The 16,785-nt window shown below is 36.0% G+C and overlaps 1 protein-coding gene across 1 annotated transcript; it reads right to left on the bottom strand.

Annotated features, from left to right (window-relative positions):
- Positions 1-1,239: 1,239 nt before the first annotated feature.
- LOC113359358 (zinc finger BED domain-containing protein DAYSLEEPER-like) lies at positions 1,240-12,644 on the bottom strand. The gene is made up of 6 exons (XM_026603007.1): positions 12,607-12,644; positions 12,341-12,394; positions 3,510-3,566; positions 2,256-2,400; positions 1,818-2,159; positions 1,240-1,584 (listed from the first exon to the last, which is right to left on the bottom strand). The coding sequence occupies exons 1-6, from the start codon at positions 12,642-12,644 to the stop codon at positions 1,240-1,242; spliced, it is 981 nt and encodes a 326-aa protein (XP_026458792.1).
- Positions 12,645-16,785: the final 4,141 nt, after the last annotated feature.

Genomic DNA, 16,785 nt, shown 5'->3' with positions numbered 1-16,785 from the left:
TCGTTCTAGTAAAATTTTAAGCTTAGGTTCGCGTTTGGTTTCGTTTTCCTAAGGCGGTCAAGAAGAGAACGGTGATGAAATCCGAACCTTTATCTTGTATGGACAGGCCTTGCCCTTTACTAGGAAATTAAAACAGCCGTATTCGATTCCTCAACATATATGCATACAAAATCATCCAGTAAACCCGCTGACAGGAGATTCGTGGGTGTTTAGAATTCTTACCTCCCGTTCCAGACGGGGGATGAACCGTTGAAGTCGACTCGGGACTAGAGATGGCAAACGGGGGGTCGGGGCTGGCTTGTGACCAACCCGCGGGTTACGGGTTAATACAATCCTAAGCTTGCAGGTTGAAATTCTTCACGGGTGGTCATTTATCCAACCCGCGCCCGTCCCGGGTAAAGCTTGCGGGTTCACGGGGGCTCACGGGTTAGCTGGTTGTTGTTGAGTCAACTCGCCAGAAATCGATTTCTGGGCTATTTCCGGACACATTCAGGCCATCTAAAGCTCCTTCCCAACCTAAGTACTTAACTTAACATTCATCATTTCATCTAATTCATTTGATATTTCGATTCAAAAACTCAAAATTGCAAAACTAAACTACTTTTGCATTTAAAGGATTAAAGGAACACAAATACTAGTCATTAGTAGTTTAGTACTTTAGTTACAGTACTTCATCAGTTCATGATGATATTTTCAACAAAGAAAAAAAATCCTCCGAGACTGTAGCAATACCATTGTTTGTAATTTGTATCACCAAGTGCGACAATAAAGATATTAATAACCACTTCCTGCACAAAATATATATTGTGTGGTTAATCAAAAAAAGTGTTAACTGTCCAAAAAAACATCTCCAATCTCTTTTCTATGCAATATTTGGAGACACTGGTAAGTGATAAATAACTGTATGTCCAAAAAACATTCTCATATTCCATGTCTATCTTTGAGTTGCTCCAACTATTCAATATGAATCTGTAATTTCAAGAAAAAATAAACCAAAAAAAGAAAAGATTCGAGTCAAAAACATGGAATTTGCATAATTACCCCGCTTTATATTGAAGAAGTACGCATACTAATTTGACGCATAAGAACTTACTTCCTCCACATCCTCCACTGCCCCATCCTCCACTGCATCAGGTTCAAATCCTAATACATCTTCTTCAATAATCCCATTTTTCTCATCCATATCTTATTTTCCTACATGGATAAAAACAACCAATGTTATATATAAGATTTAGAAATTCAACTAAAAACAATATTACTGATTTGCTTACCAATTCCATATTCCCAATCACGAGTTGTTATCAACGCCTCATCATTTTCAGGTAATAAAGAACTGCGAAATCGATCAATTACCCTTCCTCCAATGCTAAATGCAGATTCTGAAGCGACAGTTGAAATAGGAATTGACAAAATATCCCCTGCCATTCTTGAAAGTACCGGAAATCGTTTTTCATGGTTCTTCCAATAGTTTAGGATGTCGAGTGGTGAATTTAGACAACCCCTGTACGACTCGCCAAGATATTCATCTAACTCTGACAAGTCAGTAAGTACATCACCACCACGTTCCTGTGTTGCAACATATTCCTGCATGAAACAACCTAGAAGTGAGTGAACTATGAATATATGAGTCTTAAAAGTCTTAGAAACAAGCTAACACCATCACATACTACATCCACAGTTGACAGTAATTCAAAAGACAAACAGTATTCTACTACAAGGTTTTTAAGATGAAAAGCAATAATTCAAAACACTAAAATCTTCGCAATATAACTGGGCACCACTAACATGAATTAGAGTTAAGTAAGCTTTAAAATTACCTGAAAAAAATCACTCCCTTCTTCGGCAGCAGAATTCCCACCATTTTGAATACCCAAATTCTGAGTTGCACAACTATTGGAAGCTCTTGTACTTGACAAGGTGTAATACTCATTAAAAAGTGATGTCATATTACTACGCACTTTATTAACTTCACGTTCTAATTCTCTCACCTCAAGATACAACTTGGAGTAAGTAAATTTCACAAAATTCATTTTCGATCTAGGATCTAACACAACTGCCATAGCCAATATAGGACTCAACTCCTTCCAATAACTATCAAATTTTTCTTGCATCTCTTTTACCATGTTCCTAATGAATTCAATATCATTTCTGTTTTCTTTCTTTAGTAACACCTGAACTTGACAAATTCTTTCAAAATACAGATTGGAAGTAGGATACTTACTACCAGAAAATATCTTTGTGAGATCATGAAACACCTTGAGAAACTTTGTGACTACTTCAATTTGTTCCCATTCTTCATCAGTTGGACAGTCTTCATAGTCTGAATCTACCAACTTCAAATGAGAGAAAAATGGCTTATACAGGATACAACTATCTAACATAAGATAAGTTGAATTCCACCTGTATAAAACAAACATTCAGTGAGTATATAATAAAAATTATACAATTATCTAACTTTATAAGTTATAACAGAATAGAAGTGGAATCCCACCTTGTCTTTACGTCTTGACGAATACCCCTTTTTATTCCAGACATTCCTAAAGTATCAACAATGTCCAGGAACTTTTGTTTTCTTACTTGGACTTTTTAAGGGACTTCACTGACGTTCTTATCTTAAGCACGGCTGGATCAATCTTCTTAAGTCCTTCTTTTACAATAAGAGCTAAGATATGAGCACAACAACGCACATGAAAGAATTTTCCATCGTTCAACAAGATCTTCTTTGCAACAAGTCTACTCTTCATAATTCCAGCACAAGCTCTGTTATTTGCAGCATTATCCAAGGTGATGTTGGATACCTTGTCTTCAATTCCCCAATCTTCTATCATAGCAAATAACTTAGCAGAAAGGTGTTCACCTGTTTTGAGGTAGTAGAAAGGAGAAAAGTTAACATGAATTTATGTTTTGCTAGTATCCAATTCACTCTAAGTGCCAGATTCAAAATTCAACAAGTTTAACATTTATTACAAACAGAAACAAGTATCATTCTTGCAAGTTGCATCTAACAAACAAATCCCCTAAATCTCTGTAAAGAATACTAATGAGTAATGATACAAATATGAAACAAACAACATAAAAAATCCAAGTAAAAAAACCTTTTTTTTTTCTTTTTGTGGAAAGATTGAGCAAATATTTCATTCATCAAGGACAACATAAGCCATACCTTCTACAGTTCAGCTCAAACCATTTCATTCAAACAACATCCCAACATCACCACCATTTGAAAAACATATCGCATCGACTAGTGCAACCAAACACACACAGAGCTTTTCATTCATTACAAACAATAATAGCTTCATCATTGATCTATAATAACTCGATCAGAATTGAAACACAAAAAAGACTCGCTCTACAGAAAATATTATTGGGTATTGAAGTTCGTTCTGCTATAAGAACCTATTAAAAGTTGCAGAAATATGGGGTACTTCGTAATAGGGTAAACTGTGTACATGTACTGATCCAGAGTCCAGACTCCATATCATTTCAAGTAAATTTAGGGTTTTACTTACTTTCTGAGAATCTGATTGTTGTCAATTCCAGCAGAAGTTATATCAATTATTACTAACCTGCAAAAGTGAAAAATAAAATGAAGATTATAAGTTTATGACAAAGATCAGAAGTTGAAACTTGAAACCCTCGGTCAACAAGATTCCAAAACCCAACAAAAAGTACACTCAACTGAACTTAAATAATCACGATTGTATCATTGAGAAACACCAAAACTTCATCAGAGAATACAAATTAGCTGAATAATTTAAAAATCAACAAATTCAGAGAATATAAATTAGATGGAACTACCTTAGATCTGTGGAGTGTGGACTGTGGAGATTGTAGAACAAAAAGAAATGAAGAAATAAAAGAATAAGGTAACAACTGTAGTCTGCAGTGTGGTGGCGAAGGCGGACGAAGAAGAAGAAAGATAAGAAGAAGGACAGCTGCTAGGGTTTTTCTCGTTTTTATACGAAGAGGAATTAGGGGGACACGCCTAATATATTGTGGGTTATACGAAGGTGAGTCAGGGGACACACGTAATAATTTGTGGGTAAAGGGAATTGCGGGTTAACGGATTGAACCCGCAGTATTACGGGCTGGGACGGGTTAGCCCATTTTCTCACAAGCCGCTATTTCTCTAAACCGCGCCCGGCTTGTTTAGGACCCAGCCGGGACGGGCGTGGGTTTTCACGGGCCGGGCCGGGTCAACTTGCAGGTTTTTGGCTGGTTTGCCAACTCTACTCGGGCCACAACTCCAATGTTGTGTACGAACCCGAGGGGCCGAGGTGATATCGTAATCATCGTCATTCTCTGCAAACAGTTTATTTAAAATTACCCTTCCGTAGGGTTTTAAAAAAATAAAAATGTCCAATGTCCAAAAATAAAAAAGTCCAAAAATAAAATAAAAATTACAAAAATAAAAACCTATTTACAGTTTCTAAAAATAAAATAAAATAAAATCTTTATATACAAAAATCTTCTTCTTCACTCCTCTTGAATTCTCATTTTCTTTTCTTCTTTGGCTTAGCTTTTGTTTTCAACACTTTCTTCTCTTTCTTTAGCTTGGCTCCAAATCTGAAAACAAACAAGAAATACCAAAAGGCGTAAAAAAGAACAAAAAACAATAAAAATGAAACCTAAAAACAAATATATAAACAAATCCACGTCGGCGGCGCCAAAATGATTTTATTTTTTATTGTTGTTGTAGTAATGAAGTTCAAACTCTCGGACTTGTGAAGATTAAATTTAAAGATTTAATAAAATTTTATACAAAAATATTAACAAAGTGGGCGAGAGGTAACCAAGACACTAGAATCCACTATTACACATGAATGATGTCAAATATTTCATAACTCTAGTTATCCTTTTAATCCTTTATTTCTTAATCCACAAATAATCAAACACATTCTCAAAAATTAATTGTATCCCTTAAGCATAGATTATCTAACCAAAGCATAACCTATCTAATTGAATCACAACTAATGAAGAAAATTATGTAAACTTTTAAGAACTCTGCAAAAGCAGTGATTGAGTGAATTATAATTAAATATTAGAGAAAATGAAATAGTTACCCATTGCTCATGTGTGAATAGCTTCATCCATTGCCTTGGTTACGAGAGAATTAGCCGCTCATCATGTTGGAAAACCTCTCAAAGAATTTCATTGATGCTCAAAAATGGTTTACAAATTATGAGAAATACAATAAAAACCGGGTTTGTAACAATTATATTTGTTACAAACCAGAGAACTACGACCCTCAGTAACAAAATAAGACTGCTGAATCTGTGTCGCAAACACTGTAGCAAATAAGTCTGCCTGATGTACGACCCACAGGTGTGAGTCGTTATTATTGTAGGAAAACGACTGCTGGTGCAGGTCCGTTCTTCGTGTTCTTCAGTGTTCTTCAATGGCAGCAGCAGGTGGTCTCTCTGCAAATTCGATTTTTTTGACTCTGTGGTGCTCTAAACTTCTCCCAATCTCTCCCACTCGATTCTCTATGATCCCCTCAACATATTTATACTCCTTAGCCCCATTTAATTACGCCAAAATTCTCAATATTCTTCATTAAACTCGGCAATTAAAGAAAATATTTTCCGGATATTTTTTCTTCATCCGAGCATCTGCAGCTGTCCAACCTTCCTTATTTTCCTTCTACACGGTCCAGAGTGTTGCTAGAGTCATCATACACAAGCAGAACACGCATAAATCTTCAAAAACTCGTGAATTATTCTTCTCATGCACGAGCTGCCCTGTTTTCTTGTCACAAATTTCCAGCCAATTTTTATCGAAACAAACACCCATACCAGTTTTGTTAGGACATATAACAACTACCCACTAAGTTTCAGCCCTTTAGTCTACCCAGAAATCCTTCAAATTTCGATCGAAAAATTCACCAGAGAGCTGCTCTTTTTTCCCGCCAATTTTTAAGTTCAAACGAAGAAGGTGGTGTCCCCCTAACCAGATGTGGGGTGCGAATAGCAGTTGCCTTTTTGGGGTGCCCCTTAGTAATTGAGGTGCCCCTTAACCAAATCTAGGCTCCGTATAGCAAGTGTCCTCCGGGGGTGTTCCAAGTGATTTTTCGAGCCGATTTTTCCAACAATATTTATTTTCCAAAAATACCTAAAAATACACAAAACACCATAATAAGGACGAAAACAGGTACCAACAATACGAAACATTGAGGACAAATTAGACACATAAATCCCTCTATTACCATCCATCCATGGTTCATCCAACTAGGCCTGTATGTACCCAAATCCACAAAGAAATCCGAGATACAATTGCCAGAACCCAATACAGTGAAGTACGCAGTAACTGGAATTTTCAAACCATAATTTCCCGCCAAAATCTGGAGAAGACAACGATGCCCCCTAACCAAACCGAGGGTCCCTTTAGCAGATCCATTGGGGTGCCCCGAACCAGAAGCATGGGTGTCTTTAATCATAGGGTACCCCTTAGAAATTGAGGTTCCCCTTAGCAATTTTCTCACACGAGCATAAAAACCACTTTTCGAGCCAATTTCGACGCAAAAGTCCATTTTTCCAATAACACCTGCAATTACATAAAATAACAGTCTCCTTTCTTTTGTTCCAGTTCATGATCTGAACGAGTCGAAGCACAAAATCGAACACTAACAATATGGAGAATTGAGATCAAAATAGTCACATAAATGCGTCTATCAAATACCCCCAAACTTATTATTTGCTAGTCCTCGAGCAAGTCAAATAAAATAAAATCCTAACTCACTGTCGCAGGCATCGTCGATTGCATTTAGCGTATGCAATAAGCCTTTAAACCCCTAGGTGGCCCTAGTGGCCGAGTTATAGTCTCGGGAGGGCTTACCAGAGGTATACCCACAAAACCTTTATACTCCAGATCCTAACTATCTACGCAGAACCTTGGAAAGCACTAAATAATCTCCTTGGTTGGCATACTTATTGACTACAAGAGGAAGTACCCTGATACGAAATTCCAATTGTTGTACACGAGTTTATACTCAAGCATACTAAAATTCATATATAAGTGACAGAGCTCTACTCAGATAGTCGCACTATGGACATCAATATCCGGAGTCAAAACTAATCACATGGATAGATCAAGAATATGGATATAGAGAAAAACATAGATGGTTTTGATGTTTACTAAGTGAACGGCGTTTCCCATATCTGTCTGAAGGCCTCCGCCAAAATGAACCTATCCTAATGGATTGAGATACTAGTCTGACTAATATCAACTCACTGGCATATACAAGGGTACCAGTGGTCGATAACCTAACTCTAGGTCAACACAACTGGCATATACAAGGGTACCAGTGGTCGACTTTATTGAATTTATTCCTTTTGGTCAAATGGTCTGGTCTCAAATTCTTTTTTTTTTTCAACGTTTTTTTTTTCATGGTATCTCAATCACTCTAATTCACCCTAGCATTGGTAACAACTTGAATCGTGAGCCCCACCAAATCATTTAGAAACATATTTAAAAAGAAAAATAAAAACAGAAGTGAAAAGGACTCAACGAGATATGGCGAAACTACCATGTTATTTCTAACACCTGAGCTCTGTGCTTTTATGAATAGACTCTTTAGATGTTGCCATCTAATCAGATTGGTTCCTCAACTCCTACAATCAAAATGCTTCCATCCACTTAGATTAGTTAGTGCCATCCTTAATAGGCATAAATTTCTAGGCTCTGGAGTTTATTTATTGCAACTAAAATGTTTCTCCCATACCCCCAAACTTAAATCTAACATTGTCCTCAATGTTCTAAAGATAAAATTAAAAGCATGAACAAGGAGAAACTGTTACCGTTTGAAGCAAAAGAGATAAGGAAAGATATTACCGTGTTGCATGAGATTGGGTTACCTCCCAAGAAGTGCTAAGTTCAACGTCTTCAGCCAGACATAAGAAAGGATTAATCACCTCGTATCATAAAGTAATAGCCGAAATATCTGTGGGTCATCAAAACCAAATAGATCTATCACAAGTAAAAGGAATCTGCAACATGCCAAGAAAATTGACAAATAAAGCGCACCCTTGTCTAGTTTCCTGTTTAAGACAACTACATCTAGTTGTGGTTCAGGTTCAGGCTCTATGAAAGGGTCTAGATAAAATATTTTCATGCGCTGGAATTCCTCAAAGCTAAGGTCTGGTTCAGGTATTAGAGTCTGGAAAAACTCAAGTAAAAACTTAGAAGCACATAATAATAACCTGAATAATTGTGGATCCTTAAAGTCAATCAGTTTTGACTCACACAGCTGACCACAATAAGAGTGGTGGTCTTCCTTAAACAAATGTGTCGACCCTAATCTCCTAAAGTAATTAAGTTTAGTCTCAAAACTTAATAACTGACACATCTGAAACTTACACATTCCCACAATCGGTTGAAAAATATTTGGTGGGAAAACAAAGTCAATCTGGATATCATAGCCTGGGTAAACCACATCAACCAGAGGATGGGTTTCTAACAACTGAACTTCCTTATGGACATCACTAGGTTCAGGGAAACGTGTATGAAGATAATCTTGTAAAATGGTTGAGGCATATATGTCAAGTCCCAAGTGAGGTACCTTTCTAATAGTTAAAGCACATGGAGAATGATAATCACCCCCAAACTTAGAGTTTTCAGTGTCTCTAGAAAGACTAGTCACAACTTCCCTAATTTCAAGGTCATATGATTCCTAAAAATGGTTAATTGATTCTTCTAAGTCGGGTTCATCCTCACTCATCTCTACGAGTTCACTTTCTTTGTCTAATGTTTCTAAATCGCTAGACTCTAAAACAATATTCTCAGAAAAAACTCGTTCCTCTAGACCATTATTAGCTTCGTAATCAAAAGGAAATACTACATCGTCTAAAACGGGAGTATCTCTAGTAAAATCCTCGTCCTTTTGATTAGGTGAATAATTATTAAAATTATTTGGATTTGAACTAGAAACATTATCATTATTAAGCTCAATTGGAGTAACAAATTCCTGATCACTATGCCTACTTATTTCAAATTCTTCATCAACACTATCCTCATCATAATCATCATTATAATAACATGAAAATGGTTGAACCTCATCTAAACAAGTAGTGTTACCAATTTTATCCTCGTCATCTTGATTATGTGAATAACTATCTTCATTTTCAAAGGTACTATTGGAAACACTATATTGGAAATTAAGAGCAGTAATGTTCTGGGCCTCTAACAAAATATTTTGAGTCGACTCACATGACTTCCTGATTGAATCTAGGAAAGAAAGTTCACTCGTTGCACTGATTTCGTCCATAACTAAGTTATTCATTTCTGCTAACTTACGTGTCGACTCAGCTAACTTACATTTTGACTCTAGTAGAGAGGAATTTTGCTCGTATGACCGGTTGGCGTGTGGATAGTAATTCGGGCTCACCATGGTATGGACCATAACCTTCAAAAGGATGATGTTCCCAACCATTATTCACACTATGGTCAAAGTAGTAACGTCCATTTTGAAACTCAGTCTGATATTCGTTGTATTGGCTATTGTAATACCAGTTCGACATTCTATTACAGGGGTGTGAGTTGTCACACAAAATAAATCCTACTGACATGGGATTCGTGGGTGGATAGAATCTTACCACTCGTACCAGACGGGCGATGAACCGTTGAAGTCGACTCATGCCACCGACTCCGATGTTAGTGTACGAACCCGAGGGGTCGAGACAGTATCGTAACTGTCGTCCTTCCCTGCAAACAATTGATATTTAATTTTGACCCTTCCTTAGGGTTTAAAAATAATGTCCAAGAATGTCCAAAAAGTCCAAAAATAAAAATGTCCAAAAAAGAAAAGAAAAATTAAAAAAAAAACACCCTATTTACAGTTTCTAAAAATAAAACAAAATAACTATATACAAAATCTTCTTCTTCACTCCTTTCGCATTCCTCTTTTCTTTCCTTCTTTGGCGATGCTTTTATTTTATAACACTTTTTCTTCCCTTGTAGCTTCGCTCCAAGTCTGAAAAGAATCGAAAAATACCAAAACGCGTAAAAAAGAACAAAAAATAATAAAAATAAAAAGAAACCTAAAACAAATCTAAATACAAGTCTGCGTCGGCGGCGCCAAAAATTGATGTAGTTTTTCAAGTGGTAAATAAAGTTCGTTCAACTCAGACTTGTGTAGACTCGATTATAGACTTAAATACTAATTCTAATAAATATATATAAAAATATGGTAGCAGTATCGGGAGAAACTGGGACTTAGGATTCCACCAAACTCACAACATAAGGTTCAAATATTAATTCTTTTAACAATTATAGATCAATAAAGACATGGACTCTTATTTTTGCCAAGGTAGATTCTCAAAATTTTAGTTGTAAATCCTAAGCATGGGACATCAAAACATCTAAGCAAGCATGACCCATCAAACAAGATGACAACTAATTAATCAAAATCATAATTCAATTTTAATTAGTGCAAAAGTCATATAAGAATTAAATATAATTACCCAAGTATGATATTAGGCTTCCTCCGTCATCCCAGTATTGGGGTTTAGCTCTTCATGGTGAAAACACGCTCAAAATAATATCTCATGGCTCAAAAGGTGTTTTTATTGAAGGTATATGAGAAAAGAATGAAAGTAGCTTAATCGTAACAGTTATAATTGTTACAGATCGAGTGTTACAAGGAATTGTTGCAAACTGAACATAATTGTTACTAATGGACTGTTACAGGATTTGAAATTTAAGACCCTATGAACGACTGTCCTGCACAGCTGTATGTTCTTCAGCTTCGTTTTCTTCCTGCTGCTTCTGCAACTCCTCCTGCAGCTTGAGTTTCGGCTCTGCAGCGAACACAAAAACTTCCCCAAACTCCCTCTAAACTTGCATGAAACTCACCAAAGCTCTTTTATACCCACAGGCTAGATAAATCCGAGGATATCTTTTTCTCTTTCACCGGAAGTCACGGCTTCTATTCTTTCTTTTTATTTCTCTTACGCCTTCACATATATCTCCAAACATGCAGAAAAGAATCCAAGGGATGATATCCCTTCTCTAATTCCAAGTACTTTCCAAATATTCAACCAAGTTCCCATAAATAATTTCTCTCCCTGTTTTATCTCTGAAGTGATGCAGCTTCTGATTTTTCTCCCAAGCCTGTTTACACGTTTTTGATTCAAACCAAACTCTTCCAAATATAGACTCAGGTCAAACAAGGAAAGTCTCACTTGTTCTCCACGTATTTGCAGCAAAATCACCGGGATATTCTTGGCACCCTGTTTTCACGAGAAACAAAATATTCGTGATTTTCTTCAAACCCAAACCACCAGCCATCCATGTTTAATCCAACTAGGCCTGTATGTACCCAAATCCACAAAGAAATCCGAGATACAATTGCCAGAACCCAATACAGTGAAGTACGCGGTAACTGGAATTTTCAAACCATAATTTCCCGCCAAAATCTGGAGAAGACAACGGCGCCCCCTAACCAAACCGAGGGTCCCTTTAGCAGATCCACTGGGGTGCCCTGAACCAGAAGCATGGGTGTCTTTAATCATAGGGTACCCCTTAGAAATTGAGGTGCCCCTTAGTAATTTTCTCCCACGAGCATAAAAACCACTTTTCGAGCCAATTTCGACGCAAAAGTCCATTTCTCCAAAAACACCCACAATTACATAAAATAGCAAAATAAGCACAAAATCGAACACTAACAACATGGAGAATTGTGATCAAAATAGTCACATAAATGCGTCTATCAGTCAACTGAGTCAAACCGATTCAACTCAGTTTAATAGGTTAATTTGACTCAGACTGGGATGACTAACAAGCTTAAACTAAAAACTCTAATTCCGTAACTCAAACATCTCAAATGACTTTAACACAATTACAATTACAAAATATATTTACAAATGTAAGCTAGGCTTACCTTGACTGCAATTGCAGGCTTTCACAAGCTACTGCCACTTCAACACTACGTCTACTCATTCCAACTCAACATCCAAACTAACTGCAACTCAGATTATCTCATTCATCTGGATCAATTATAACCACTATAACTTCACTACAATTCAACTCTTCCCATTTATTTATCTATTTCATTTCATACACCCAAACTATCTTCTTACAGAACCTACAACACCACCAATTCTTTCACCTACACCCTTCAACAATCACAGTATTATTACTTGCAGTTCAACCTACTTACCTCAACTGCCATATGGTGCAACACAGTATAACACAACCTGAAACTCCTCTAGCTCGGTTGTCAACCACAATTATTCAACCTCCAATCCACAGACCACACCACCTAACACCAAACTCAGCAACATCCTCATCAACTCTATCACCTCTTCCATATCTTGTAACTTACACAACCACTACCAACACCTACAGCTCAGGATAATGACAACTTAACCATTTTTTAACACTACAAATATCCACATATCTGTAACATCAAAACTACACAGCAAACCCATTCATCCATATCCCCTGCATATCAAACACACTGCCATTCCAACCCATCACCACTTACAATTCAACACAGACGATTAACACCATCGCCATACTCATACAAACTCAATCTTAGCAACAATTTGGATCGACCACAAATACCCAATCAATAAATAACTTCACTAATCAAATCAGAAGAGCAATTACCTCGATTCAGCTTCACCTAAACCATGAACTTCATCCATTGTAGAGAACCACCACCCGCAACTCCATCACAGCATCAACAACACTTGCAAGATCACATCCTTGCATTACCAGTTCGCCAAACTCAACCAACTCCACTTCAAACATCTCTGCAAAACTCTAACATTCAACCAACTCTTTACCATCTTCACTTCTATTTCACTTCACAGCAACCCAACTAACAACCTCCTCCAGTTTCTCTTGGTTCATCATCAACCCACAGAAACCCTAATTAATTCTTAGTTAAACTTCTTCTCTGTAACCAAACACCAAATTGAATACCAAATTCTTCATCTTTGTCTCAGAATATAAAACCCATCTCATAATTCCATCTATCTCTTCTTAATTCTTACTCTAATCCAGATCCAAAACAAAAGACAGAAACCCTAACTATTTGATTCATCCTCGATTCAACTTCAAAACTTTAATTAAACCTTAACCCATTCTGTTCTTCGTCATCAACCACTCAACTCCATCTTTAATTAATCAAATCTTCCCTATCTTGAACTCAGACCGAACCCTAACTTCTAATTTACTTTCTCTTCCGAGTTTCAATCAACAACAGATAATAACACCATCACCATCAGTAATTCCGTGATCTTCTCCAACCTATTTCGATCTCAAAACTCTAATTCATCTCTCGAGCACACGAAGAAAAGAAGAGCAGGAGAGGAAGAGATTGAACAGAGAAAGAGAAGAAGAAAGAAGATGAAAGAAAAATAAGAGAAGAATAAGAGAGTTATCTTCACGATGTGGAGATATGGCCGACCCAAAACTTCTGAGTCACCACTCACTTCGACACGTGCAGCCACAAGGTTGATAACCAAAATTACTATTTTACCCTTCACCTAAAATAACAAATATTTTCTTCGTCCAATGTCCGAATGACACGTTCGAGTAGTCCATTCTGCCTAACTCTTCGAGATCTATCCAACGGTACGAGTATCGTATCAAGTTCGTTGTTATATTAATTTTTATTAATTAACGTCCGTGTTAAACTAATCAAGTTATTATCGGTTAAAACGTCTCTTGACTAGTCTAATATCGTTGACGAGCTTGAGGATCCTTACAGAAAATTTATTCTCCAAGCTCATCTTTCTCATTTAATACCTTAATAATTACAACTATCTTTAGAGCATCTCCAAGAGAAGGTGCAAAAAATCATATGTGGATTTTTAATTTAGTCCTTTTATTTATGGGGTCTACACATAGAGCAAATATAGGACCTCATATCTAAAATACCATCTCCAACAGTGAGAATTTCGACCCTTAAAATTAAAAGAAAATTAGTTAAAAACATGACGTGGAGGTGCAACCAGAGGTATAGATAACACTTTCTTGAACACCTTCATATTTAATAATTGGTCCCTCCTAACTTGTAGGACCCTACTGTTGGAGATGAATTTATGCCAAACGGGGGTCTAAAATCCTATGTGTTACAAAAAATAAATAAAATCTACCCTCTGTTGGAGATGCTCTTAGAGTTTTAGTTTTTAGGGTTTTTGTGAAGGTTTGTAATACCAGCATGGATTGCGCGAAGGGAACAACATCCAGCAGTTTTAACCAGATTCCAATGGCCTCACCTGCGGAAGAAAATCATGATGCACCTTTGTATTATTATGTTTGTTCGCCCGCAATTTTACTTTGAGCAATAAAATTGTGATCTTAAATTCCTTCTTTATTGGTAAATTTTGTTATTGGTGTAGTGTTTGAAGTGATGATAAATCTGATTTATGTACTAGGTTGGAGAAATGGTTAAACAAGGAGAAAGCCAGTTTTCGTTCTAAAACTGACATGGGTCCAACAGCTTCACTTAGGTGCCCGCATGGGGGACTTGTACCAGAAACGTCTGCTCGGATTCGGATTGATCGGCATCTGTTGGTCCCAGAAATGCTCTGGAATCGTCTCCGAGATGATTTTTTAAAGGTAAAGCGAACCAATTGGGGTTGTTTAGCATATCCATCTACTTCAAAAGCCTGTGAAAGATGCAAACAGACAATTAAGGAATCAATTTTTTGGTTTATTAGCCCTTAGATTCAAATTCTTGGGCGTAAAAGACGAGTAAAAGTTAGACACTATTCTAATAACCAAAATTTCAATTTTATGGTCCTAATATCCTATCGGGTCATTCTTCCCAAACTAAAACTAGAGAAATTTGCTAGTTTGTCCAAAAAACCCAACCCGACTTATCCTTTAGTCCAACGACAAAATACAATTAATCCGAGGTCCAAAATTGTTTTGAAAAGCTAAAATTACTTCGCTGCCCTCAAACAATCACGTGTTAACCATATTAAGAGAAACAAAAACACATCTGAAAAAAACAATGAGATGAAGATTTTCGATTGTCCTCGTTGTTATCGTTGTGTGATTCGCTGAATGATTGGGAAGAGAAGTACGAAGATTAGAAGATGGATTAATATGAGTTATTATGGTATTCGTCGAGGTTTTTACTGATTTTCTGTTTGATATTGTCACTGATTAGAAAAATAAATACAGAAGAAACCATGATTGATTCAAGTGTGACTAGTGAATTTAGGTTTTAGGGTTCTTGAATTTCGTCAAGAAGAAGAAAAATAACAAAAAGTGAGAAAAAGAAGACTCTCTTTCTTTTATCCAACATCTCTACGGATCCTTCGAAGAAAAAGTATTCTTGGAGAAACAAAAAAAATGGAGGAAATTTTTGTTACTCGTCAAGTAGTACTAAAAAAAGGTACTGCAAATATGTTTATTTTACTTTTAATTTCACCATTTTCTTTGATACTATTACCTTATTTTCTATGATCCTATAATACATATCAACATGTAATTACAGGAAAAAAAATGAGAAAAAAAATGATGCAGTACATACATATCACTGCACAAACCCATAGTTTATGCTTCAACATAATTTTCCAATACGTATTGATATGTATATAGGGGAAAATGATCAAGCAGTGCATACTAGGAAAAAAATGGTTCATTGATGCGGTAGATATCAACATGTATTGTATAAACCTATAATACATATCTATATACTTAGAGAAAAAGTGATCCGTTGATGCATTTACTTGATGAATATGTATTGTATAAACTCCTAGTTTATGCTTAAATATGGTCTTATATTACATTGGTAACAAATTAGAAATCATACACCAAAAAGGAACAACGTCAATTTCACTTTTGACAGTACATATTGATATGAACTGTTGGATACTTGAATTTCTTTTGTGTCTTTGATCCATCAGTACATGTCAATATGTGCTAGGTGAAAACCTAAATTATGCTTGAATAAGCATCTAAACATATCTATATGTACTGTTGCATACTTACGTACTGTTGACAACACATATTCACCAGTACATAACATGTACTTATGCATATAGGTTGCATATATATATATATATATATATATATATTAGGTACATATCATTATGTTCTTGTTACATTGGTTTCTTTGGGGAAAAAAGGGCAAGAATAGTTATGTATTTGCAGGGAAGAAAAGATAATGATGTCAAGAACAGAAGAGATTGGAAAGAATTCTGCATACTTCAACAATGTCAAAGTCACAGAAAAACAATGGAAAATCCCTTTTGTTCCGTGGACTCCCTTCCTTTGAGGTACACAAATTTCCTACCACATTATACATTTTATTTTTCAAATTTTCTACTTTCTAATAAAATATGTGCTACTAAAACCCTTTTTACCATATAATCCTACAATAGGTATTAATATGCACTTTGTAAAACCCTAGTACATATTTTCCTGGCATTACATATGTAAAGAGATATGTACTAAGTTCGTCAAGGTCATTGACTCTTCTGAATATGATGTAATATGCAATACATATTTTCTAGTGTATGAGTTAGGTTTCTTTGTTGATCTCGTTTTTGAAAGTATCAACTGACAATACATATTTTCCTAGCATTACATATGTAAAGAGATACGTACTAAGTTCCCAAGGTCATTGACTCTTCTGAATATGATGTAACTTGCAATACATATTTTCTAGTAGATATTTTTGAGTTTGAAACTAATACCCAAGTACATATCAATACGTACATCTTGATACAATTTTTGTAGGTTGTGATGCTTGAGTGTCAACAATGTGGTTGAATATTGATTTTGTTATGCTTGAAAATGTATCAAAACAGGAGTATATACTGG

The sequence above is a fragment of the Papaver somniferum genome, chromosome 1, assembly GCF_003573695.1.
Source record: "Papaver somniferum cultivar HN1 chromosome 1, ASM357369v1, whole genome shotgun sequence".
Classification (NCBI taxonomy): Eukaryota; Viridiplantae; Streptophyta; class Magnoliopsida; order Ranunculales; family Papaveraceae; genus Papaver; species Papaver somniferum.
Note: the sequence above shows the minus strand (reverse complement) of the source record. Positions and strands in the feature narration are given on the sequence as shown.